We start from the raw sequence: 24253 nt of genomic DNA on the forward strand, positions 1-24253 counted from the left end.
CTCCTGCCGTTGCATTCTTTTGTGTTGCGCTGCTCTCCGATGGACTCTCATTTCTCTTCGATGATGAAAACATGATGACAACAGTATCCAATACGTTGCAGATATCAATCAATGATGCATGGTATCGTGCAAGACCTTCAGTCGTGGAATAATCGACATGAGGTTCTAGAAGCTATATAAAGGTGCCTTGTCTGAGGCACAGGAAGAAGCACTCAGTAACCAAGCAAATCAGTCGTTCCGTTAGATTTTACTTTCATTCAATTTAACCAACCAATTCCAACCCGTAATCAGAATGCGTTTCTCCCTCGCTGCTTTGGCCACTCTCCTAATGGCTGGCGTTGCCTTCGCTGCCCCCTCGCCTGCTGGCGATTCTAGCAGTCCAGCCAACCCTGTCGACAAACCGGCCGATGAGTCGCACAGTGATCCTGGTGGGCACGATCAGTACGATTCCCATCACGGCAAGCATGATGATCATGATCCCCATCATGGCAAGCATGATGATCACGACCATGATGTCTATATCGACAAGTTGAACTAGTATGTTTGCAGTCTAGAGTTCTGGCTTCTCTCTCTTTTTTTTTTTTTTTTTTTTGGTTGGACACAGCTAACCAGTACAGTGTCACCAACAACTACTACTGTATCGATGACCACCATCTGCTGGATCTGAGCTTGCTCTCCAGTGGTGATGAGTGTGCTAGGGGCGCTCTTCTCGACCTTGGACTTCTCTAGATTAGTACCTCCCGATAATCAAAACGTGGAAGGCATTTGGGTATTCTTGTATCCCAGGAAAGTGATTTTCGTAGTTATGCTAGGATGAGCTTATAGGATATAGTAAAAAAAATCATAGTAACGGTGGATGAGCTCTTCAAGTACTCTGTAGGAAATCATGGTGTATTCTATTCCATATTCTATTCCATAGAAATTCAAATGTAGCTCTACTGCATTTAGATATAATCAATACCGTCCACTATATGGCGTTTTCGGACTCATCGACCATCCTATTTGCTTCCAAGACGTGGATGGTATTGCTCCACTTCTCGAAATAAAAATCTCTTCCTCGTCTTGTCCTTCCTGATTGACGTTTCAACAATGATGTCACGAATGGGCAATTGCGACTGCCACTCTCTGCTAGGGACGGGCGTAAGCACCACCTCTGCCCATACGGAGTTGCTGTCCTGGGAACAGTCCATGCAGCCCGTTGTACGAAAAAATATATGGCCATTGTTGCAGGATCCGTGACATCTGTAGTCGGTTACGAGGCCTTTTCGTTTTGACTGCGGCATATGGCGAGACGTTTGCATGCGTTGTAACATGCTTGGAGGATAGTGCGCATAAACACAACCGAGGCGCAGATTATCGAGAAGTCTAGTTCCAGGACGGTCCAGAGTACTTTCAAGCATCCGCTTGCTTCTATCTGTTAGACCTGCTCTTGCTTTCTTTCTTCCTTCTTTCCTTTCCTTTTTTTTCTTTCTGGGTGATCTAGTGGGTGCTCACCGGTTCGATGTTCTATTTGAAAGCCTTCTATCTCGACGATGCGGAAGAGGCTGAACACACACTCTCTATCTCAATCAGAATGGACCAACTAGGACAGATGGGACAGGACACCAGGAGCTTACGGTACACCGACTGAGACAAAACCGTCAGCTGTATTTTCTGCTTCGGGGCTAATTCCCCCTCCAGATCACCAGGATTGGAATCACCAAAGGCACAACATCTTCCACCAGTGACAGAGTCCCCATGACAATACGCATGGCCTTCTCTCCCCTTATACAATTTCCATTTATAAGCTAGATCCAATAGTCCTACACCGGCCAACATTGGAATGTACATACGAGGAAGGAGGCCTTGCACCATGCGACAGTAAAACCGAGAAGCAATTCAGTTGCGAGACGTATTTGACGATCAAAGCCAAGCAACCCACATGAAATAAAGGTAATTGACACTTTGACAGAAACCTGCGACGCGGGCAAGAATATCTGGATAATCCACAGGACCTACCGTCGTCAGTTTTACCTTCATTCGGCTGTAGCAGAAGGGAAGCCCTACTGCCATGAACCAGTGGCCGGCATCAAACCTCCCCCGCGTGAGATAGCAGCCGTACCGATGAAGAAAACTGTTGCCGCAGCGGCGCCAACAATAGGCACCACAGTGAGAACGCGGGACCAATACTCCTCGCTGGTTATTGACTGCTACTCGTTATAGATCTAGGTACAGTCTATGATATAGTGGGGTGGGCAAGGTGTTGAGTGTAGTTTTGATTGTAGAGTCGCTGCGAGTAGTAGATGGAGTTCAAGCCATTGGCTTTTCTTCTAATCGTCTGCAATTTGGAGGACAAGTGACCATTGACGATTGTTTACATTGACCCAAAAAAAAATGGATTGTTTACAAAACCTGGTATGCGGCGTAAGTCTTGATGTCATAGGAAATAGACCTGAGTACTTGTAAATCAGGAAACACCTGGGCTGTGGGATTCACGAGGTGTTGATCTATTTCTTGCGTCAACACTGTATTTCGATTTGCTTGGTAGGCATCAAGACGGGAGTTTGTGCTTTGGTCCTGATCACTCTTGTTGATGAACAGATAGCTGCAACAGGATCTGTGTCAGACTCCTGTCAGCCAAGGCTGTCAATCTCGTCCATAATCCTCTTTGCCTCCTCGGAAGTATACCCTATTTGCCCCGGGACCTCACTAATTCGATTCAGACGCTGCTTCCAGAACGCCCATCGCTCCAAACACAGTTTGGACGGTCCCAAGTAGAGCGCCCCGGCAGATAGTATCCGATCTTCATTCTCGCCTCCTGATGCTTCTGCCATATCAAATAGGACTTTTCCGCTGTACTTGATCCACTCTGCGGCGGCATTAACGTAAGTCCCGAGCTCTGCCTCTGGCGGATTTTGTTCCAGAGCAGACCTTAGCGTCCAGATAGCAAAGTTGAACCATGAGATCGAGTCAAGTTTCAATAAACGAGCCGCAAATGAGTTCAGGTTCACGCACTTCTCGGCATCTTCTTGTACAGCGTAGGAGTTATCAGGTGTTGGGCCTGACTATGTTAGCATCGCCTGCATTTTAGAGGAGCCAGACCATATTACCCCTCCAGGACTCTCTCATGGTCGCTCCTAGTAGCGGGAGATCTTTCCAAACACAGATGTCCGACTATTTATTTGAGTATTCGTTGAGAGAACTAGCAACATTGGATACGTACACCCCATATCTGCACCGTTGTCGAGGGCAGCTGCGTGAGAGCGTCAATCACCTCAACCAGACGATCTTGCGAGCAATGGTCGTGCGGGATTTGTTCTGCAACGGTGATAAATACTACCCATGTTTCCCAGAGAAAGCTCTCCAGGTCGTTCCCGGGGAGCGATGGCTTCAAACGATCGATGCTCTCTGCGATGGCGGCTGGGGTGGTGGAGCTGGTTGGTTGCACAAAGTCACCTAGGATATTGAAGACATCGTTTGCGGTGTTCGATTTGCACTTGAGCTGAAGAGGAAGAGTCGCCATGATACTATGTAATATTCTGGGGGCGGTTATCGTGATGGTGGGCAGACCGATGACAGGACACGCTGCACGTCTTATAGTTGGCGTGGCGGGGTTCAAGAGGAACCAAGGCAGGAATCAATCAGCGTCGTTCAGATACGGGCTGATCATCCTGTGCGATTTGATTGGGAGGATGATCCGCGCAGATCTTGTTGTAGGGCCTCTTAGCTCCATCGTGAGGTCCATCGTGAGGGTCTCACATCATCACAGACACTGACATCATTCCCCACATCGTTGCCTCTCTTGTTTACCTTTGGAACCATCACATCTCACCGCCAACCATCAAGATCAACTGCATCGTCATGAATGCCCCTTCAGTTCTCTCTCTTCTCTCCGATCTCATCCAGATCCCCAGCACTAGCGAACACGAACAGGATGTCGCCCACTTCCTCGACGACCGCCTTACCCAGCTAGGTTACACCGTCGAAAGGCTCCCCATCGCCAATGGCTCAACCCGTGAAAATATCTACGCATACCTTGGCTCCAAGCGCAAAACACGCGTCTGTCTCTCCTCGCATATGGACACGGTGCCGCCTCATATCCCCCTTCGTATCGAGGGATCCACCGTGTATGGTCGCGGAGCATGCGATGATAAGGGCCCCATGGCTGCACAAATCTGCGCACTGGAGGAGCTGCGGGCTGACGGTTTAGTTGGAGAAGGAGATATCGGGTTGTTATTTGTTGTAGGAGAGGAGAAAGGGGGCCCAGGCATGATCGCTGCCAATGATCAAGGGCTCAGCTTTGAGGGAGTCATCTTCGGCGAGCCAACCGAAGGAAAACTGGTAGTGGGCCACAAGGGCCTTTTGGTATTTGAGCTGATCGGAGAGGGCAAAGCTTGGTGAGGGCCGTGTCTTTGTTCCGGCTGTTCGCATGCTAAAACACCGTCAATGGAACGGCAGTCACTCAGGATACCCGCATCACGGAGTGAGTGCCAACGCGGCTTTAGTCGCAGCTCTGAACGACTTCCTCGCCATCAAATTCCCCGAATCATCGCTTCTAGGTCCATCTACGTTCAACATTGGCAAAATAGAGGGCGGCGTGACCTATAATATTGTCCCAGCGACGAGTACCGCTCTCTGCGCTATTCGCGTAGCCACGGACATGGTGGGGATCAAGAAGATTGTTTCGGATACTGTCTCGCACCATGAGAATGTGAGATTCGAGCTTAAGTTTGAATATCCAGAGACTCTATTGGATCATGACGTCGAAGGTAAGCAACATGCACGTGGTCAATGATTTGACGCTCACGCTCTCTAGGCTTCAAAACCGCCCCTGTCTCCTATGGCACGGATGTCCCTCGATTCAAGGGAAATCATAAGAAATACTTGTATGGACCTGGGTCGATATTGGTAGCACATGGAGAAAAAGAGCAGATTGAAATCAGTGAGCTATTAGAAGGCATAGAGGCATATAAGAAATTGGCGATGCATTTACTTAAGAGTGACGCAATAGCGTAACAGGCCACTCTTATGAAGACAGAGAACGGCTATTTATTAACGCTGTGGTCCCAAGATCTGTTGAAATTTTCTCCTTGGCTCCAATAGGAATAAGAAACAAGCCTTCGATGAAAAGGGGTGAAACTTGGTACGTAACTGCCTCTAGAAGTACCTGCCATACGTGCCTGCCCTCGCCCATATTATATTGTTCTCTGTTTCCTGCTAGTTTTTTTTTCTACACTTACCAACACAGATTTTTAATAGCAAATCATATTTCACGAAAGCTATTACTAGAACACACTTGCAATAAATATATACATCGTCTTTACTATTGTTGTCCCCATCTCATCATTACTCAATAGCAGCGCAAATGCCGCCCGCTCGGAACGAAACGGAAATCAACTCTCTCAGAGGTAAAGGAATAAATCTCCGATAGATGTAGCATCACATTGAAGCTAACGTTGGTCACTATGACGAAGGCATGCAACGGAGGAATAACAGGCCACGATCCCAGTCATTCCATAGTTTCGACTCCTTCAATCATCCACGGACTTTTAAAGACGATAGTATCCTCTGGTCTCAAAAGCTGCCGAAAGAATCTTTATCGTTAGATGACCCACTTTATACAGGTGCGAAATCAGGGAAACAAATATCGTCTCCCGGTTACTGATCTATTTGAATATTTAGAATCTATTTTCGTCATACCAAAGGGGGCACAAACGTACCAGTATTGTGAGCAGAAACTATGTGCGTACGGTCTAAGCTGTCTTCATTCGTCTTTGGTTGACAAGAACTAACTTTTGTAGTGGACGTACAGCACGAAAGGCGCAGAAACAAGATCCGCAGAATGCTAAGAGAGATCACAGAAAAGGAGCTCGAATTTGCAAGAGCCTTTGGAGAGGAAGATGGATATGTTTACGATTTTTCGACTCTCTGTGGTCCCCAAGCTAAGGACGAGCCCGATCCTAAAAAGGATGGCCGTCATACTGCAACCACCAAGGACGAGGAGGGGAAGCCTGAGATTGAGAAAGGATTTACCAATGGCGTCAAGGACCCAAATTTTGAATATGACTCGGACGATCTCTATGCGCCCTGTCCTTTTATTATGGACAGAAAACGGAACGTCGACAACGCCAAAACTAGCACTACCGTCCCAGATTCCAGCATTAGTCCGTATAGTCCAGAGGCCAAGGGCGAAGCCGAACCTGAACCCAAAAATGATGACTGTCATGATTCAACTACCAACGGCAAAGAGGTGAAGCCTGAGGATGAGGAAGTATCTATTTACGACCTCATGCATCCAGATACACATGATTTGGGTGCCAACACCAAAACTGGCATGGCCTCGGGGTCTGGTATAGGTGAGAAGACCGGGACTGGACATACAGGTTTAAGTTCTTTTGAACAGAGACCACCCCCCACAACCCATATGGTACCTCCTTGGGTCTATGGTTCGCCTACGACACATGGGATGCATCTACATTTTAAACCTCATGTAGAGGCTGGTCTCAGGGGAGAAGACACGGATAAGCCGCATACAACCTCAGAACCGGCTTGGATCCCTCGAAGTCCCCTGGAGCCATGGACCACGTCAGATCCTGAAACAGGCACGACTCGTCCCTTGAACGTCCTTGGTACAACCCCACGCCGAGTTGGTTCCCAATTCTCTCAGCCGCCCTTAGTCAAAGGATACGCGCGCTTATCCAACAGTTGTTGTAGACATTGCGTAGGAAATGTAACGCTATACCGGCCTGAGGATTCACCGTATTGCAATATTGAGTGGCCCAGTGAGTGTTGCGCACATTGCAGAATGAGAAGTCTGTGGCAGTATAGTTTGGATGGGCTGTCCTACTAGATAGTTATTGATCACCCTTTTTTTTCAATTGGTGTTGGCATGTGGTCAGAGAATATTGGTGTCAGCGATGGAGGCATTTAACAAGAACTATACTCTCCTGTCGTGGATTTAGCATCACTACACCGCCAGGGGAATTGAAAAAACGGTACTCTTTTGATTCGGAGCTATGTTATTTCCTTGTGGCTCTGTAGACCTTGTCTTACTACATCCCGCGGTCCGGCGGGATCAAGTTCTGGGATGAGATATGAGATGCCTAGGCATGTGCTACACAAGCTCTAAATATTGCCACTGCAGAAGTCGTATCGAATATGACATGCATCATCCCTATCCTGGCACGCAGGTCATCTGGATATGCTTGATGGTTCTTCAGTAACGTCATGGGACGTAACAGGCCAAAATAGGCAGGACAGAATCCGGATTGCGCGAAGAACTTCCCCCAATGTATTCATTCGGGAGGTTCCCGCATTCCGGCAGTCACTTGATGATCAGGATGATCCTCGTACGATGTCGGTTTGGAATGCCCGATCTGCACGATCTGTAATTGTATAGATAGCCAGTGCCAAGATGAATTAACAACGGTTGATGAATGGTTGATGGTGATGGTGATGGTGACGACGACGATCAGGGAAGGATAAATCCCCACCTTACACCCTCGGTCCGCTTTGCCGTTCTGCGCATATGATTTGCACGACCCCGAGAGACAACCAGTTCTGATGGAGGTGATGTCCTTGATAGGGATGTCGGTAGGTCATTGGTATATGGTAATTTATATAAATCAGACAGGGATGCAGTCCTCCCCTGTCCGGTGCATTAAACAATGGAACTATAAACCATGGAGCAAATCGTTTCGAAAATAAAAGACCTTCCGCCCGTACGGACCATCCTCTCCATCATTTGGAATGATCCCATCGGACGTGTCGCAACGGTAGTGACTACTTATCTTGTGGTGGTTGCTACTTTGCGGTTCCAGCGTCTACGATCGGTTCAGCGTCAGTATCGCCAGTATGCCACACGAGATGGCATGGCCACGATGACAGTGCATGATGCCTGGGAAATTCAGAAACGAATGCAGCAGTTAGAGTATCCGACGTTGGCTGTGAAGGCACTTCAGTTTGCCTTATTTCGGGTACTTTGCCGCACACACACAGAGTAACAGGAACGAAGGGATGGAACTGACTGTCTAGTCTACAGACATACGGTATTCCCAGTATTTCATCCCTGTTGTTGAAAACATCCCAATTCTCCAACCTGTCGACCTCGTTCAAACGCTACGCCGATACTTCCATCCTTATCGCCCAATTCATTCTCTTCGAACCTTCCTCCGACCGCGCCGTCACGGCCCTCGCCCGCACCAAGTATCTGCATGTAGGATACCGAGCCAGCGGAGCCATCCTCGACGACGATCTGCTGTATACGCTGAGTCTGTTCGTGCTGCAGCCTATTCGGTTCATTGCCCAATTCGAATGGCGTGCGATGAGCGACCTCGAACGCTGCGCTATCGCTACATACTGGAAGTATCTGGGCGATGCGCTGGACATCAGCTACGATGCGTTGCCCTCCGGTAAGACCGGGTTCCGAGACGGATTGCATTTTCTGGAAGAGTTGGAGGAATGGAGTGTACGCTATGAAAAGAGGAATATGGTTCCTAATGCAGCCAATAAAGCCCTTGCGGATCGCACGATGGATGTGATGCTTTATACCTTACCCAGGGGGATGAAGCATATCGGGCTGAGGTTTGTGTCTTGCGTGATGGATGAGAGGTTGAGAGTTGCGATGATGTTTGTCTTTTCTTCTTTATTATATATATATTAATTTATTAACATGTCTAGGTATGATCGTCCTTCACGCATATACTGCTGGATCTTCAATTCAATCATGGGAATCCGCCGGCTTCTACTCCGATATTGCATGCTTCCACGGCCGTATTTTCTCCGGACAGTCATCACCACCGACCACCGCAATGATCAGGGACGATACCATGTACGTGTATGGTCTGGGGCCCCGTACTACGTACAACCGACCTTCCGGAACCGATGGGGTCCGTCCGCCTGGTTCAGTCGTCTCTTGGGATTGCCAGTTCCTGGCGACGAGGGTGAGAAGTATTCTCCGCATGGGTATGAACCGGCAGATCTGGGACCCAAGGCTTTTGAGGGGAAGGGCCATAAGACGGTGCAGGATATCAAGGGCGAGTTGGCTTGTTTGTCAAAATTGCCGTTTGCTTAGATGTTGATTCGTGTGTACAAGTTGTGGCGTCACCGCGATGTCGTTCCAGACTCTGCTCTATATTGGAACGGGGTGACATCTCTACTTTCACCTTCTTCCTACCCATGATTATAAATCATTATTTATATATTTATATTATATTATATTCTAACACGACAATACAGTATGGCACAATGTCGTCCCGTTCGTCCCTCAGTATCCTGTCGAGTCCGCCCGATGATATAGACACCTGGATCCTAGGTAGCAGTCTACCCTCGCTGACAGCTGCTGTGCATTTGATTCAAGAAGCTCAGGTGCCTCCTCAAGCAACATGCCCATGGACTGACGCCCATCGACGCCTGACACGTCAGTCTGGGACTGCGAGGCCGTATTGATCTGTTCATGCTGGTTGCGAAGACCGAGAAAGCGCTGGGAAGAACTCCCATCCGCGACTACTACCACGGAGCTTCTTTTGTAGCCGCTACTGGCTGATGCTGGCCACAGCATTCGGCTTTCAGCCATGGCATAGCGCCGTGGAATTCCGTCGTTGCGTCGGTTACACACGATCTTCACGGTCTGAACCATCCGCGTTCACTGGATCGAGGCCCGTTCAATCGTCACGAAGCCATCACCGTCCCCGTCGTCCAGTTCCTGCAGTCCCAAGAATCCGACTTTCAATTCCACACAACCGTCACCGACATCCTCCTATACCCTGATTCTCACCACGTCACAGCAATCCGTACCCACACCTCACAGACTGAATGCACTATCACGCTGCGCAAACAAGATATCGTCGTCGTCTCCCTGGGATCCGTCTTGTCCGGCGCCACCACAGGCTCCAACTTCGTCCCGCCATCACTCGACCTCATGGAAGTCAAAAATCTCGAGGAGAACTGACCCCTCTGGCTCGAACCCAGCACCAAGGACCCACGCTTCCGAAACGCGTACAACTTCTGTACCCGCGCCGACGAATTCTGTCTCGAGTCCTTCACTGTCACCCTACACAACCCACAATTCTTCTCCGTCTTCATCGCCCTCACGGTCAATTCCCCGAGTCTCGTCTTCGTCACCCTCCAGGACGCCAACTGGCTCCTCAGTCTGTATTCCGGAGCAACCACTCTTCCCGGGCCAACCCTCCCATATCCATGTTTTCCCAGAGGGGATACGCGCTACGGCGCGACAGAAGCGGAGAAACATCGACAAGACTATGTTGGAATGCTCTGGCGAAGAGAACATGACCGAATTACCCTGTCATTTGAAGTTCCCTTTGCAGGATATCATACCACATAGCACTACCGTGCCGTGCGTCGTGTCCCGTATGTCTACGTCATTGTTGGTGCGTGCCCTTCAGATCGACCACAGTTCATCCCTGACGGAATGCCCAACCTGGCGCGCATCGGTCAATTCGTTGAGATCCCGGATGAGGCCGTCGTTACGATGGACTATGGCGTTTGGGGTGTTCAATGGGCAGTCTCGCGACTTTTGGTGTTTGATCGGAAGTGGAGGAAGTCGAAGAGGAATTCGGTAGTGAATTTGTTGTATTTTATTTCTTTTACTGTATTTTTATATTTATGCTAATTCACATTTAGAGATTAGTAGTTGAGTATACAGGATATATAGCGACACAACCTGGATGATTGAAGGTGAAAACATTTTAATATTGGTACATAATCCAATAATCTCACTATTCTAAGTCATATTCTATTATTAAATTATTAAAGGCAAGTTAATGCAGTAATTATATTACATTGACACGGACACAAACCAAACCATAAAGAGTATTCAGGGCATCCACGTGTGACAGCGTATGTCACCAGTTTGCATTCTAGATAACCAAATGTAGATTAGCGGTACTTTTCAGCCTGGCGATAACACTGTGGTGTGAACTGCAGTCCGATTGTAGTAACCCTACATTTTTGTAAAACCTCGACCCGCATCTCATACTCTTTAATTGCTTTTCAAACCCTAATGCCAACATACGTTGAACTACATTATTGTCTGCTCTGATATGACACTGTTCCTAGATCCAGTATCATATTGTATATGAAAATATATAACTAGCTGTTTAATATTACTTGTACCAGGTATACAGCCGCTTCCTTGTTGCCCAGCCATCCCTAACCCATCATCACCATGGCCGTCACCACCGCCCCTCCCGCGGTCAGCAACAGACCCATGTTTCGCAGGCCGCGCATGATGCGCTTCTTCAGCAGATTGTCGACGTTCTTCTCAAATCCAGATGCGTCGTTGGTTCGAGGAAATGGCTCATCAGGGACGGGCTTCCCCAGGAACTGTCGTAGTCAGCAACAATGTCCAATCTACTCAGCCAGAAGAAAAGAAATTCCTACCTTGCAAAGAGGCTCCCATCCCTCTTCCACCGTCCACTCCAGCAGACGGTCCTTGGGTACCATGCCCCGGGCCATGCTGCAGTGATCACGATACACCCATTGGTGCTGGATTGCCTCACGAATGCTGCCGTCATACGTCGCCCGAAAAAGACCGGGGTACCCATGGACCATATAAAACTGCCACAGCCACCAGAGATCTGACTCAAACCAGCGCATGGTCCAGAGAAACCAGCTTTCCTGGATTGGTACGATGGTCTTAATCACGCTGCGCTGCCAGGCTGCCAAATCACGGCGGCTATTAAGAATAACCTTCGCATCGGGGTAGGCCACCACCAGCTCGGCGGAGAACAAACTCGCTGCGCTGTCGATAACAACGTCGCAGTGTCCGAGAAGGGCATCAAATTCGGTAGCAGAGATACTCCGACTACCATCTTTACTTGCAGGGCCATATTTCCGGGCTGCTAGCTTGTTCCAACCTTGGATATAGGTGCCCTCCTCGGCCACAAGGTCCCAGCCGTGGAATGTAGTATAGCCGAGTTTCTGTAACGCCATGCTTAGGCTCTCGGTAGCGGATCGCGGAAGTCCCACACAGATAACCTGCAGTGGTTTAGTGCGCACACGTGGCGGGGGGTGCGAGAAGCCGTAGAACAGTTCTTGGGCCATTGTAATCTTATACAATTGTCCATCATGGTCTTCTTTCGCATGTTCCAGCCGTGACAGGTCTTCTTTTATAGACCTGTAAAAGGATTCAGGGTTGAATCTCACGTCAGCCGTGGTGGAGCATCCTGTGTGTTTGGATTGGGACTAAACATACTAACTGGTGGCTTCGGCTGGAACCGTTAATTTAGCTCTGGCATGATTGTTTATTTCTCCACTGGAGAATACAAAGACAAAGAAAAGGAAGGGCTTGTACTTCATGTTTACTGCGCCACACGATTACTATCTTAGTCACAATCTCCTCCACGCACCACACCAGCCCAACAGGGCTCCTCTGCCTGCTCGAAGCTGAAACAGTTCTTGATGAGCCACTTGACGTTAACTTGTCCTTAGCGATGTAGTCCACCACAGTAGCGTGGCAGCCGGTTGTGTACATACGTCCTCGCGGAGGTCAAACTGTTTCAGTTCCACTCCAGTGGAGCTCCTTTCTAAGCAACTTCCGCAGGCATTTTGTCAATCTATTTACATTCTAATCCCTTTCATTAAATCTTACGAGATATAATCATCGTGTAGTTTAACTGTAGACTATCTACTTGAAAGCAAGGCCCTTAAAAAAAGATATCTGATCAACCTAAGAGCTGCGGTCATACATATACATACCCGATATTATTCTTACTCAAGCGCTTCATTTTGCGGCTTTTGCGGCCCTTCCGGGGTTTTGGAAGAGCTTTAATCAAGTTATCGGTGCCGATGAATGTGTAGGCAGTGTTGGTAATGATGGCTGTGGTGATAGTGTCTTCCTTTTTAATCTAGATAGTCTACCACGATTTGGCAGCTTCTCCTGGACAAGAACTCGCTCAAAATTAGATGGCTCCCGGTGTGATGGAGCCGAGGTTGAAGATGATATTGGTGTATGTGCAGATCTACCTCTTATGGAGGAAAGGAAATGCGGTTCGAGGACAACAGTTTGTGGATCTGGAGGAGGCATATCCGCACGTGGGTACAGGTACTATTGCTCCTAAAAATTGTTAATTTTCAAAGGCTCTTGACAGTCGGCACACTCCTTCGTAATATAAATAGAGGGATTCCTAAGGTAGCACTTCTTACACCTGAACAGTTGTCTGGAATTGAACTTCTCTTGGGTAAAAACATATCGTGGAACGAGAGGACCAGACCTTGCGCAGTGCGTATTGAAATTTCTAGTAAGTACATTGCCGAAAAGACTTACACAGAGTATAGGGATAGGCTTGCTTACCCTCTCTTGATCAAGTGCTTTCCGGCAAAGATCATGTTGATGTGTAGTTGTCCTTTCAAAGGACTGTCTAATTTGATTATCAGCATTTGTTTTTTTATTTATTTATTTATTTGATAGTTCAGTTAGAGTTAGATATTCACTAAGAGTTCAACTTACTAAACCGCCAGCATGGAATTGAGCAATGTGCGGTCTTTTTCCCGCCGCCAGTTGTGTATGATAATGTCCACGCAGATAGCATGTTCACCCACAGTTTTATAGTGGGATTGGATGACTTCACAATTGACGAATTTGTCGTGAATGTGATACCTTCATGTGCAGTCATCTTCCTGGAGTGTTTTGATTTTATATAGAAACAATGAATCAATTCTAAATTGTAGACGGATGAATTGTCAAGACTCTTATAAATGGCCTTGGTACATACAGAATATAGAATGGATTGAACTGCCAGGACCATTAATTTAGAGCATCAATCTACCTACTCTGCCATTCTCTCAGGATTCACAGGATTTTTTGCATCGATGCTCGTTGAAGCATATACCAATGTCACGGCCGATAATTGGTCAGATACTATCCTGTTGTTGGTTTGGTTGTTTGTACTCTGTTTGTAATTAATGTTTGTTGGATTTTGTCAATTCGACCTTCAGTTGTTCGCCATTCAGCTATTCACATTACAATTATCTAACATCTGAGTAGTAAAGAATTGATATACGATTACGACTATATCTACACCTATTAGAGCCATTAATAGGTACTAGAATGTACAATTATCTCATTGCTGAATAAAAAAGAAAAGAAATGCAGCGATATCAGCATACAATATAAAGCATCAACTGATATCAGATAGTCCGCACAGGATCACGCTATACTCCAGCATAGCACTTTTAACTCATATCCACCATCTCACGTTCTTCCTGGCCCTATTCAGTATCAACTAGTAGCCATCCGGCCTGGCCAGATAATATTCCCTCCCGAGCATTCGGGCATCATGCCCGGACTCCATGCTCATGTAAAGCTTCCACCCTAGGTGGCTAACCTTGGGTTGTCACGTCAGGAGCTGATAGGGAAGAGACGTAGTTCAACAGCCTTCATCACATATACTGCACAAGTGCTGTTATGTCCCTAGAAATACCAGAAATAGACAGTATAGACATCCGCTAACCGAGAAGTTCCACATCCAGGCCGATAGCGCGCATGAAAAGGTTGACATTTCCAAGTCGCTGGGTGCCCATATCCACAGGAAGGGTCTTGCTATACGTCACGGTCTCCATTACACGGTCCCTTTAAACGTTGGATTAGTCAGAATTCACAACAAAATAAAAAATAAAAAACAAAGTCAGAACGGTCCTTACTTTACGGCGATAACCAAGCGTTGCTGCTGGTCTGGACTAGCTCCGATACCAACAGCAGCCAAGAATTGCCACACATACATGTCATCACCGGCATTGATCGAACTGGGGAAAATGTCTCCAAAAATGGGCTCCAGGGTGTCGAAGAGCACATTAAACTTCTCAACCCATTGCTGCCAGTCACGCTCTGCTGCTTGCCCTGCTTCCTTCACGATCTCCGCTCGACTGAGCAGCATAGTCAGGATACCCAGCCCAATGCGAGTTTTGGCAACCAACTGGACATGTGTCTGTGCAATCACAAGCCCCAGAAGTCCAATAATGATGTTGAACGGTGCCTCATTAACATAACCCAGCAGGCTGGGCATGACTGCCTGGGAGAAGAGGTCGATGGCCTCTCGAACAGCCAGAGAAGGCTGCGTCTCGCCAGGCATGGGTTGCGCGCGCCGGACGACATCCAAAGTATCTAAGTGTACAACAATCATGGTAAGGATGGTAACCCTCTGCTCTTGATCGATATGGCGGAAGATGCGTGGGATGGCCTTCTTGCCCTTGGGATAGGACAGAAATGCGATGAACGGATGTGGGGTGTTCGCGTTAGAAACAATTGGTTCCATAACTTTGAGATCTTGCCACAGCTTTTGATTGAGTGAGCGGACTTTCTGCCGCCATTCCAAGTGCTGTTGAATAGCTTCCGGGTCATTCTCGTCTGGAGGGGGGGGCATTGTGCGCTCCATATCCTCCAGTTCCATCAGCGTACTGTAAACACCCTCGATGTTGGTCAGGATGGACTTCCGGTCACTGACACTCAAGTCGGTGTGGGGCTTCTTGGTCACCTTCGCTCCCTCAGAGCTATCCGGGCGCTTAATGTTAAGCATAGGTTTCGGTGTTTTGGCATTACTAAATGAGATCTTGCCCAAACTTCCTTCAATGATAAGCTGCTTATTTTTAGGCTTGGCCTTGGCGGCCTCAACTGCTCGTTGCACCTGCTGCTGCATCCTTTGCATGTGATTGTCCGCACTCTGGGCCTGCCTTCTGGATCCATGGCCACCCAGGCGATTCCCGGTCTGGAGAAGATAGGTCTGCGCAAAATGGCCCAGGGGCTGGTGGGGATGCTGTCGAGGTGCTCCTCGAATCTGGCTGTAGACTTGGTAGTAGAAATCCTCCGCCAAGACGGCTTCCGAATCAGAGTCGACAACGTTTCCAGCCGCGGCCACCAACTGCTGCAGCTGAATCCTAGTTATAAAGTTCTTGTCCTGCGGAGTCATTAGACCGTTGCCTTTGGAAAGGAGGAAAATCTTGTGGTTGCGCTTCGCGCGTTTAGCATCTTCCATCAAGTATGCGACCCGCTGCTCCTCTGTCAAATGCATCAGCTGCTGGGGATTTGTGATCAAAGGCAACGACTGGTTTGCCCCATGAGAACCCTGGGATAGCGGTGGCTGCTGCTGCTGCTGCTGCTGCTGCTGCTGCTGGGGCCGCTGGGGCCGCTGCGCCCGTGCAGACATTGCTTGACGTTGGGGAGGAGCCATATGCTGAGGCGGAATGTTGGCATTTGGCAGAAGATGCAGTGGGATATTAGGCGCATGTCCCGAGACAGGGTAGGGCTCAGGGGCCATCGGAGGATGGTGTAGCAGTTGCGTAGGCGGTACTCCTTTAGCGAATTGAGCCTGGAGGAATTCCGGGGGCAAGTGTTGGAACCCTTCTGGGAGGCCGGGGATCTGCTGAGGCTGAAGGGGATGAGGGGGCTCAGGCATGGATTGCGGCAAGGAGACAGGTATATGAGGTGGCATCGAAGGATGGCGCAACTGCGCTTCCACTTCTTCCAAACTCAACATCTTCTTGGCTGGCTGAGGCACAGGAGCTGCCGGTTCCGGCTTCTTCTGCACTCCCCAAACGCTGGACTTCGCTTGAAGGTCAGGAATATAGCCTGGGTCATCGTATTTCTCATATCCGGTACGCTTTGGTTTCTCGGCCGTAATGCCTGTCGCAGGATGCTGGGGTTTCTGTAGGCTGTAGCGAACCTGCTCCTCCCCGATGACGTCTGCAATCTGGGCTGTTTTTCCAAAGAAGTCAAAATCTTTGCCAACGGGGCCACTATCCGAAACACCACCGAACGTGTCTTCGTTGAAGGCATCCTGATCATCGTCAAGCTGATCGCCTAAACCGTCATACGTATCCTCAAAATCGATGCTATGGGAACCGGTGAGCCCAGTCAGTCAGTCATTTGGATTCAATATTTGTCCTTTGAATCATCAAATAGGACTGTGATCAATATCACAAAAATGGGAGAATAGACTGCTTACGCATCGTCGTCATCCTCATGCAGCCCTTCTGCTTTAGCCCGAGCGACTTCGGCAAACGGGTCAGGGGTATCGAAAATACCCCTCTTATCCCCGGGAGGAGCCCGATCCCTAGGAAGGGTGGTATCAAATCCGAAGAAGGACATCTTCGGAGGAAAGGGTAGATGGGATGAAGTTGGAAGGAGAGCGAGGTTTACCACCGCATAATTGTAGTGCGGGATGAAGTTGGACTGGCTGAGTCTGATATCACCCATTTAGGACTAGCGGCTCTCGGCCTAATCGGGGATAGTTCCTAGTCAAGTATACCTGAGGCATTATTCGGGACACCTGATTCCTGCTCGAGATTTACCGCATTGAGGTACGCCACACAGTACTCAGTTGCTGGTAATTAGTAGCCGTTCTATTTATTGCGATTGAGTACTACTATATTGGTCCTATTATGGTGGAGGCTGTAGTCTTAGATATATCAGCCCCTTTGAGCCTGCAATATTAATTATATAAGAACTGTGTAGGTAACCATATCATCGTGTCACTGCCTTAACGGCCCCCAAACCATTGGCAAATCCCAGGTCATGTTGCCAAATGACAAACTATATAGGACATAATCGAACTGAAATGTTTATACCATAGTCTTAGCAATTGCCTCCAACGAATCCTACCAAAAAAGACCCTTATACCCACATTGATGATGGATAGGCAAGTGAAACATACCTGGCCAATGAAGGCCCGTCGTATGTTGCCCAGCCGTCATTCTGGTCCGTTCACTGGTATGGTTATTATTAGGTATTTCTTTTCTCTCCTTGTTTCTGATATTCCTGATACTTCCTTCTCGGTCTTTTTTAACCTGTGCACACATTATTTCCATCAAATGTAATCGGAGACGTTACAACCGTTTTATGTGGAGTCTTTCGCCCCTAACTTGGTATTGACTGCTGGCTTTCTTTCCAGTCGCCATTTCTTGTTCATCGTCCTTACTGGATTGACCTCGTGGGCAGACTCCCGCCAGGTCCTAGAGAGCTTGTAGGGTGATTGAGTTCTACATTCCCATCTTATTACTTTTCTCCGGTCATTCGTTTCCTGGCCACATACTGTTCCACCCGATCGATTCCCATCAACCTACTCCATAGGCACCCGAATTATCATCTCGCTGAGCGATCTTCTATCTGCCCACCCTACCTAACACGGTTGGGACATCTTCTCAATTATGTCGTCGGGACCAAAATACATTCGCTACCTTTTGTTTGCTGCTGCTGTGAGCTCGCAGAAATCCTCGTTTGAAACAAGTGATGCTAACTTAGTACGCGCCATGTCATAGGGAGTGGCAATTTTCTTCTTTATCTCCAGGAGCGCGATTCCGATCCCCGAAAATATCAGCTCTAAATTGACTCCTTACAAAGACCACCACTCTAATCCAGCTGGTGTATCTGCCCCTAACGATGCTTCCATAAAACAACCTTACAACCAAACCTCCGGAAGCGCTGGCGCTCCTCCGGCTGGCCGGGTGAATGCGACATTTGTGACGTTAGCTCGCAATTCAGACACTTGGGACATTGCCAAATCCATCCGACAAGTCGAGGATCGCTTTAACCGTGACTACCACTACGACTGGGTGTTCTTGAACGACAAGCCTTTCGATGACACCTTCAAGAAGGTAACAACGGCGCTGGTGTCGGGAAATACATTTTATGGAGTCATTCCGACCGAGCATTGGTCGTATCCTAACTGGATCGATCAGAATAAAGCCAGTGAGGTACGGAAGGAGATGGGCGAGAAAAGAATTATTTACGGAGACTCTGAGAGCTATCGACACATGTGTCGCTACGAGTCGGGATTCTTCTTCCGCCACCCACTGATGTTGAATTACGAGTACTATTGGCGTGTGGAGCCAAGCATCGAACTTTACTGCGACATCGCATTCGACCCATTCCGCTTCATGAAGGAGAACAACAAGAAATATAGCTTTGTGATCAGCTTATATGAATATTACGACACTATCCCAACCCTGTGGGACAGCGTGAAGAAATTTATGAAGAATCACCCCGAACATATTGCCGAGGGAAATTCGATCGACTTTTTGAGCGACGATGGAGGAGAGACATACAACAAGTGCCATTTCGTAAGTTGGTCTCTTTTCCCAGGTAGCCATTACCTTTGCTAATTAGAGCCTGGTGGGCAGTGGTCAAACTTCGAAATTGGAAGCTTGGAGTGGCTGAGATCGAAGGAATACATCGATTATTTCGAATCACTTGACCGCGACGGTGGCTTTTTCTATGAACGTTGGGGAGATGCTCCAGTTCACTCAATTGCCGCTGGGTTGATGCTGAAGAAGGAGGAGATACATTTCTTCAATGAAATTGCCTACTATCACATTCCTTTCACACATTGCCCAACCGGCGAGCAGTTAAGACTGGATCTGAAGTGCAACTGCAAGCCAGAAGATAACTTTGACTGGAAGGGATATTCTTGTTAGTTGTACCCACCCGCCTTCATTGCGGCTTGTTAGATAGCATACTCACCCCATTGATGACAGGCACATCCCGGTATTTCCAAATCAACAACATGAAAAAGCCCAAAGGCTATGAAGACGAGCAGAGTTGACTAGCCGTCCTAGGAAAGATAATCCTGGTGGTTATCATCATTGGCAGCATTATACTTGCGGGTAGCCGTGGTATTCGGGCACGGCTATTCAACAGGGCACGTCATGCTCTCACAAAAGTTCAGGCTCTATGGAAGACACCTCTCATACGATAGGTGACAACACATAACGGAGGTTTCCAGCAATTCAGTTCCCGTCACATACTTTGTCGGATTTCCACTTGGCGTTCGAACTACATGTCACTGGGAGTTTTTCTTTCTTTCCTTTTTTCTCCTCTAGAAACTCTCAAATCCTGTCCTATTCTAGCGTGCATGTTATTTGGGCTACCAAAGTAAGCCAGCCCTTATTGAGTTATGCGTTTGTGGGAAAGGAATAAGCAACGAATACTTCATAAATGTACATAGGTGTCGACAACGATAACATTTGTTTGGACAAATCAAGGTAATCAATACAGAAAATGCAACATCCGCATGCTTATGCTAGAATCACGTGGCAATCTAGTCTTTCTTAGGCTTCTTAGTGCCGTACTTCGATCGGCTCGTCAGCCGGTTTGCAACACCACCCTATAGAGAGCATAGTTAGATATGATCAAAGACTAATTGACCGTAGTTCGACCGAGTACAGTAACATACCAGATCCATTGCACCACGAACGACATGGTACTTAACACCAGGACAATCCTGGGCTCTGCCACCACGGACAAGCACCACGCTGTGCTGCTGCACGTTATGACCTATAAAATCGACCAAAATTAGAATATCTTTCTCTTTTTCTTTCAGATCACACTTGATTATGAAGATATGCAACAAGACTACAAAGTCCACAAATTAACTCAAACCCACCTTGACCAGGAATATACGCCGTGACAACCTTCCCACTGCTCAAGCGAACTCTAGCTGTCTTTCTCTCACCGGAGTTAGGTTTCTTCGGCTTCGTAATACCCGTCTTCAGACACACGCCTTTCATCTGGGCCCGGTTGACCAGCGCCGGGGACCGGGAACGACGCACACGCTGCGCAACACGACATCCACGCCGCACTTGGTTATATGTTGCCTGGTGCAGAGGAGATGTCGAGAACTGGCGGAATGCAAGGCCGGCCACCGCTGTCGTGATAGCAGTGGGTGTGCGAAGGACGGGCTGGAACCGGGGAATCGAGCATGACGATTTGGGGGGTGAATGGGATTGCCGAGAGCGAGGGTCGTTGGACAATGGTCCGCAAAGTGCGGAGCGCGAGGGATGACACCAACGGCGGCATTTCTGTGGTTAATGGGGGGGAATAAGAGATGGTAATTGAATCCAATAGACTAGCCGTGCCTGGCCAGTATCCGGACAATTTGCGATAGGGGTCACGTGCTGTGACGACGGAAATGGGGTTTCTGCGGGGCCGGAGTAGCTGGACGCGCTATTCGGTCAGTTGCCTGGCCTAGTTATATCGGTCCATGTCAGAGCTTCCAACAATCTGCGAGTTGGTCTTGTTTTTCTTGCCATCCACGACAGTTCTAACCACTCTCTTTTCCTGACAAGTCTAGTGGATATTCTTGCTTTCCTTAAATTGACTCATTTACCCTCTTCTCAAATACTCAACACCGAAATCATGGTACGTAGCCCAGCTATACATTATGGATTCCATCTCCCCAACTCAGTTCTAGAACCCATTCGGACCCAACTAACGAAAGAAACAACAGTCTCTCCGCATCGCACCGCCATCTAACCATCCCTCCCAAACCTCCAACACCACCGCCCGTCAACAAATCCCTATCTGCCTCCCTCGTGCATCGAAAGGCGCCCCCTCTGCTCCCGGTCTCCCCGACACCCTCCGCGATAAGATCACTCTCTCTGCTCCGTCTGGACCACCGTCTTCTCACACCGGAGTCCCCCGTCCTCGGCGCATCCTCTCGAGGCCCGTCTCCACGCCTGGCGCCAAACTCAGGATGCAATGAAGATGGAAACGTTGCGACGGGCGTACGGCATCGCGGAGCCCGTGCGCCGCGGCATGGAACTCAAGCTCGTTCGGGATGGAACCTTCCGTCCTGCCGTGTTGGGCGGCACGAAGGGGGGAAATGTGCATGAAGATATTTTGACGTTGGGTGGTCGGGATGCTGAAATTGGTTGGGAGGATGTGTTTCACGGTAAGTGCAGTCTTTATATATTTTTTTTCTTGGAGAGAATGTGTGATACTAACTATCTTTCGTAGGAGATGAGTTCAGGGAACCGCCTGCTTTCCATGATGAGATGGAGAAGAGGTTGCGGATGCACCATTGATTTTACCCTTGTTTTACGTCTTGTGGCTTCTGTTACTCTTTCATTGTTCATACGGGTCATTAGGATTGATATAGGCGTGGTTGCAACATGACTCGGTCTTTTTTCAACATATGTGGTCTTTCTTGCTGCATTGCTGCATTTGGCAAGATACTAGATGCAATTGGACGATCTTATCGTTGCACGACAGACGTCGGCAAGTATTTTTTAGCTTGCATGTATTTGCATAGGGTAGGTATCTTTCAGATGTAATGGTCGGGTTAAAAAGTAAAAGAGCCAAGCGACCTTTGTATTCCAATATTTACAGCCATGTTGTTTGTGCATACACTATGTACTGTGCACAATCAATAAGTGTGTAGCGGTCGTACCACGTCAGTTGGTACTAAATCCAGCCGGGCCTGACGGCTAGAGCCAAGGTCTCTACCATAAGCCTCCGAGATTGGTCAATACATGGTCTGAAGACGGATACTATGGAACAAAACACACCCTAGAGCAAAGAGGGGAGGAAAAAAAAAAAAAAAAAAAAAAAAAAAAAAAAGAAACGAAAGAGCGAGAATAAAAGAGTATGCAGAACGAGATCTCACAGAGATATAGTAAAACAAGTGGAAAATAGGGTCATGTATCAATCAGATGGAGACCAAGCATAGATGCCAATAGACAAGTTCGGTGACAAGCAACAGCCGTAAAAGGGGCCAAAGTAATAAAAAGCAAAACAATGAAAAGTAAAATGAGAGTAGCCAGAACACACGGAGGAAGGGGGTATATAAATAAGCAGGGAGGCGGGATGAGAGAAGCATCAAGCTGCTCATACAACTGTGCAGGCCGATCAGATATCATCAGGATGGATCTCGGAATGAAACAGTCAAAAATGTCCCGGTGCTAAAAAGAGCAAACGCTAGGCAACTCCCGGAACGCCTTCCAGCTGGCTATCCAAATATTCTGCATCGAGGCTGCTGGGAAATGGTTGCCTGTACCGAAGCTACTCAAAGGAGAGAAAATAGGCAAACGGTAAATACGGGGAATGAATATGTCTGCCTGCATTCTTTCGGTCGAAACGGTGTATACCAGCCTTCAAACCGAGCCTCATTGCGGCCGCATCTAGAGGATAAATAGATGTCAATTGATACACCATGACGACAAGACTGCGCGGGTGGATATTGTTAAGCTCCAATCCTCCTAATACGCAGATGCAGGTATGCTTGTTTATTGTATGATACAACGGCATCCAGGGCTGCGTTGGTTGCCATCTGCATCTCGTGGATATTGACCCTTTGTCGCTTTGGTGTCTTCTTCTTCAATGAGTTCCTGGGGTTTGACGGTCATATGCACCACATTAGGGGCATCGTGGTTAAACTTGGAGTCTAGTCCACACATGTCAGCCCATATACAGCCTCTCTTTCTCAAGCAATCGGTATACCTACCGGACAAGGGTGCTTTATCATCAAGGAGCTTTCCAAACGAGATCAACCGAATAGAGCTGGGCGACGATGGCCGCGGTTCCCACTCTAAAACATCACTCGTCAGTCACAATCCTTGCGATGTTTACACTTTGAGAATAGATACCTGGTCGCCATTCCCTCCAAATCAATTCCTTAAGAGTGTATACACTCATTGCGAAAGGGTCATGGTTCGCCACGTTTATTGATTGTTTCCGGAGGTAATTCCCATCTATCCTAAACGGATGCCGCGACCCCGTTATCAAAAGCAAAGTTATGAGTAATGACGGGCCCAAAGATTCCGTCTCCTTCGTTGAAGCGTTAGGAGGCTGTGACGCTGGCTCTGGGGCATCCTCCGTAGCCTTAGCCTCACTTGGTTCCTCAGAAGGCACATGAGTTGCCAGTGGAGGGTCCAGCTCCTTTGTTTGAGTAGTAATGGCAGGCTCCGCATTTTCGCTGCCAACATTAGGTCTCGTATCTGTCGCACCCATTATCGTACTATTTGTATTGTCGTACAGGCTATTGTCGGGCTGAGCGGAAGGGTTCTGATCTCCGGTGTGTTCTGAGGAGGAGAAAAGTGGCAGCTGCGGGGAAGAGTCCTGAGCAATGGCGACAGCAGGTAATATTGATTCATCTTTGTTGGTTACAGGACCTGAACCATCCGTCTCCGAATGGTCGTTGGAAGCCATGTCCAACGTAACAAGTCTCAAGACAGGAGTCTCGTTCCACTGGTTGAACTGCAGTTGTTCAAGAGAGCTAAGGAGAGGAAGGATAATGGAGGCGGTCGATCGCAGCTTCAAATACTCCGATGTAAATAACGATAGTCGGATGGCTGGTGAGGGGAGAGAGGGGGAAGTGAGAGGGGAGTCGAATGTGAGAGAGATGAGAGAAGGGGAGTGTACTAGGGGAGATGTGAGACCAGCGATCCGCGGCTAAAGAAAGGAGACGCCCGTCTGGGATTCAAGCCAGAGTCTATTTTGGAGAGAGGGTAAAGGAGGCCATGCGACCAGCGAAACGGCGAACACCAA

General features: G+C 48.2%; 11 protein-coding genes across 11 annotated transcripts; 6 read left to right on the forward strand and 5 right to left on the reverse strand.

The window, feature by feature from the left end:
- Window positions 1-292: 292 nt before the first annotated feature.
- On the forward strand, window positions 293-729 carry ATNIH1004_003040 (uncharacterized protein; the record flags this gene model as incomplete). Its single annotated transcript, XM_033567722.1, has 2 exons — window positions 293-537; window positions 618-729. 2 exons carry the CDS (start codon window positions 293-295, stop codon window positions 727-729), a joined length of 357 nt encoding a protein of 118 aa, XP_033429717.1.
- A 1653-nt stretch (window positions 730-2382) lies between these two features.
- Window positions 2383-3502, reverse strand: ATNIH1004_003041 (DUF3632 domain-containing protein; the record flags this gene model as incomplete). Its single annotated transcript, XM_033567723.1, has 4 exons — window positions 2383-2596; window positions 2668-3040; window positions 3090-3153; window positions 3203-3502. The coding sequence occupies 4 exons, from the start codon at window positions 3500-3502 to the stop codon at window positions 2383-2385; spliced, it is 951 nt and encodes a 316-aa protein (XP_033429718.1).
- Window positions 3503-3840: 338 nt separating this feature from the next.
- On the forward strand, window positions 3841-6462 carry ATNIH1004_003042 (uncharacterized protein; the record flags this gene model as incomplete). The annotated part of the gene is made up of 8 exons (XM_033567724.1): window positions 3841-4376; window positions 4438-4748; window positions 4796-4921; window positions 5337-5387; window positions 5454-5603; window positions 5662-5721; window positions 5781-6335; window positions 6383-6462. The coding sequence occupies 8 exons, from the start codon at window positions 3841-3843 to the stop codon at window positions 6460-6462; spliced, it is 1869 nt and encodes a 622-aa protein (XP_033429719.1).
- A 1199-nt stretch (window positions 6463-7661) lies between these two features.
- On the forward strand, window positions 7662-9052 carry ATNIH1004_003043 (uncharacterized protein; the record flags this gene model as incomplete). The annotated part of the gene is made up of 3 exons (XM_033567725.1): window positions 7662-7955; window positions 8021-8562; window positions 8659-9052. The coding sequence occupies 3 exons, from the start codon at window positions 7662-7664 to the stop codon at window positions 9050-9052; spliced, it is 1230 nt and encodes a 409-aa protein (XP_033429720.1).
- A 173-nt stretch (window positions 9053-9225) lies between these two features.
- Window positions 9226-10559, forward strand: ATNIH1004_003044 (uncharacterized protein; the record flags this gene model as incomplete). Its single annotated transcript, XM_033567726.1, has 4 exons — window positions 9226-9345; window positions 9536-9904; window positions 9956-10127; window positions 10189-10559. The coding sequence occupies 4 exons, from the start codon at window positions 9226-9228 to the stop codon at window positions 10557-10559; spliced, it is 1032 nt and encodes a 343-aa protein (XP_033429721.1).
- A 589-nt stretch (window positions 10560-11148) lies between these two features.
- ATNIH1004_003045 (sulfotransferase family protein) lies at window positions 11149-12725 on the reverse strand (the record flags this gene model as incomplete). Its single annotated transcript, XM_033567727.1, has 3 exons — window positions 11149-11322; window positions 11380-12115; window positions 12697-12725. 3 exons carry the CDS (start codon window positions 12723-12725, stop codon window positions 11149-11151), a joined length of 939 nt encoding a protein of 312 aa, XP_033429722.1.
- Window positions 12726-14445: 1720 nt separating this feature from the next.
- ATNIH1004_003046 (deadenylation-dependent mRNA-decapping factor PAT1) lies at window positions 14446-17188 on the reverse strand (the record flags this gene model as incomplete). The annotated part of the gene is made up of 3 exons (XM_033567728.1): window positions 14446-14569; window positions 14641-16824; window positions 16938-17188. The coding sequence occupies 3 exons, from the start codon at window positions 17186-17188 to the stop codon at window positions 14446-14448; spliced, it is 2559 nt and encodes an 852-aa protein (XP_033429723.1).
- A 950-nt stretch (window positions 17189-18138) lies between these two features.
- MNT1 (glycosyltransferase family 15 protein) lies at window positions 18139-19532 on the forward strand (the record flags this gene model as incomplete). The annotated part of the gene is made up of 4 exons (XM_033567729.1): window positions 18139-18186; window positions 18250-19050; window positions 19111-19399; window positions 19465-19532. 4 exons carry the CDS (start codon window positions 18139-18141, stop codon window positions 19530-19532), a joined length of 1206 nt encoding a protein of 401 aa, XP_033429724.1.
- Window positions 19533-20027: 495 nt separating this feature from the next.
- MRPS12 (mitochondrial 37S ribosomal protein uS12m) lies at window positions 20028-20785 on the reverse strand (the record flags this gene model as incomplete). The annotated part of the gene is made up of 4 exons (XM_033567730.1): window positions 20028-20093; window positions 20163-20263; window positions 20373-20633; window positions 20665-20785. The coding sequence occupies 4 exons, from the start codon at window positions 20783-20785 to the stop codon at window positions 20028-20030; spliced, it is 549 nt and encodes a 182-aa protein (XP_033429725.1).
- A 681-nt stretch (window positions 20786-21466) lies between these two features.
- On the forward strand, window positions 21467-21792 carry ATNIH1004_003049 (uncharacterized protein; the record flags this gene model as incomplete). The annotated part of the gene is made up of 2 exons (XM_033567731.1): window positions 21467-21659; window positions 21725-21792. The coding sequence occupies 2 exons, from the start codon at window positions 21467-21469 to the stop codon at window positions 21790-21792; spliced, it is 261 nt and encodes an 86-aa protein (XP_033429726.1).
- A 1200-nt stretch (window positions 21793-22992) lies between these two features.
- Window positions 22993-23914, reverse strand: ATNIH1004_003050 (uncharacterized protein; the record flags this gene model as incomplete). Its single annotated transcript, XM_033567732.1, has 3 exons — window positions 22993-23150; window positions 23211-23294; window positions 23353-23914. 3 exons carry the CDS (start codon window positions 23912-23914, stop codon window positions 22993-22995), a joined length of 804 nt encoding a protein of 267 aa, XP_033429727.1.
- Between the last annotated feature and the right edge of the window lie 339 nt (window positions 23915-24253).

The sequence above is a fragment of the Aspergillus tanneri genome (genome assembly GCF_003426965.1).
Source record: "Aspergillus tanneri strain NIH1004 chromosome Unknown AapTan_1_pilon_pilon_pilon, whole genome shotgun sequence".
Lineage (NCBI taxonomy): Eukaryota > Fungi > Ascomycota > Eurotiomycetes > Eurotiales > Aspergillaceae > Aspergillus > Aspergillus tanneri.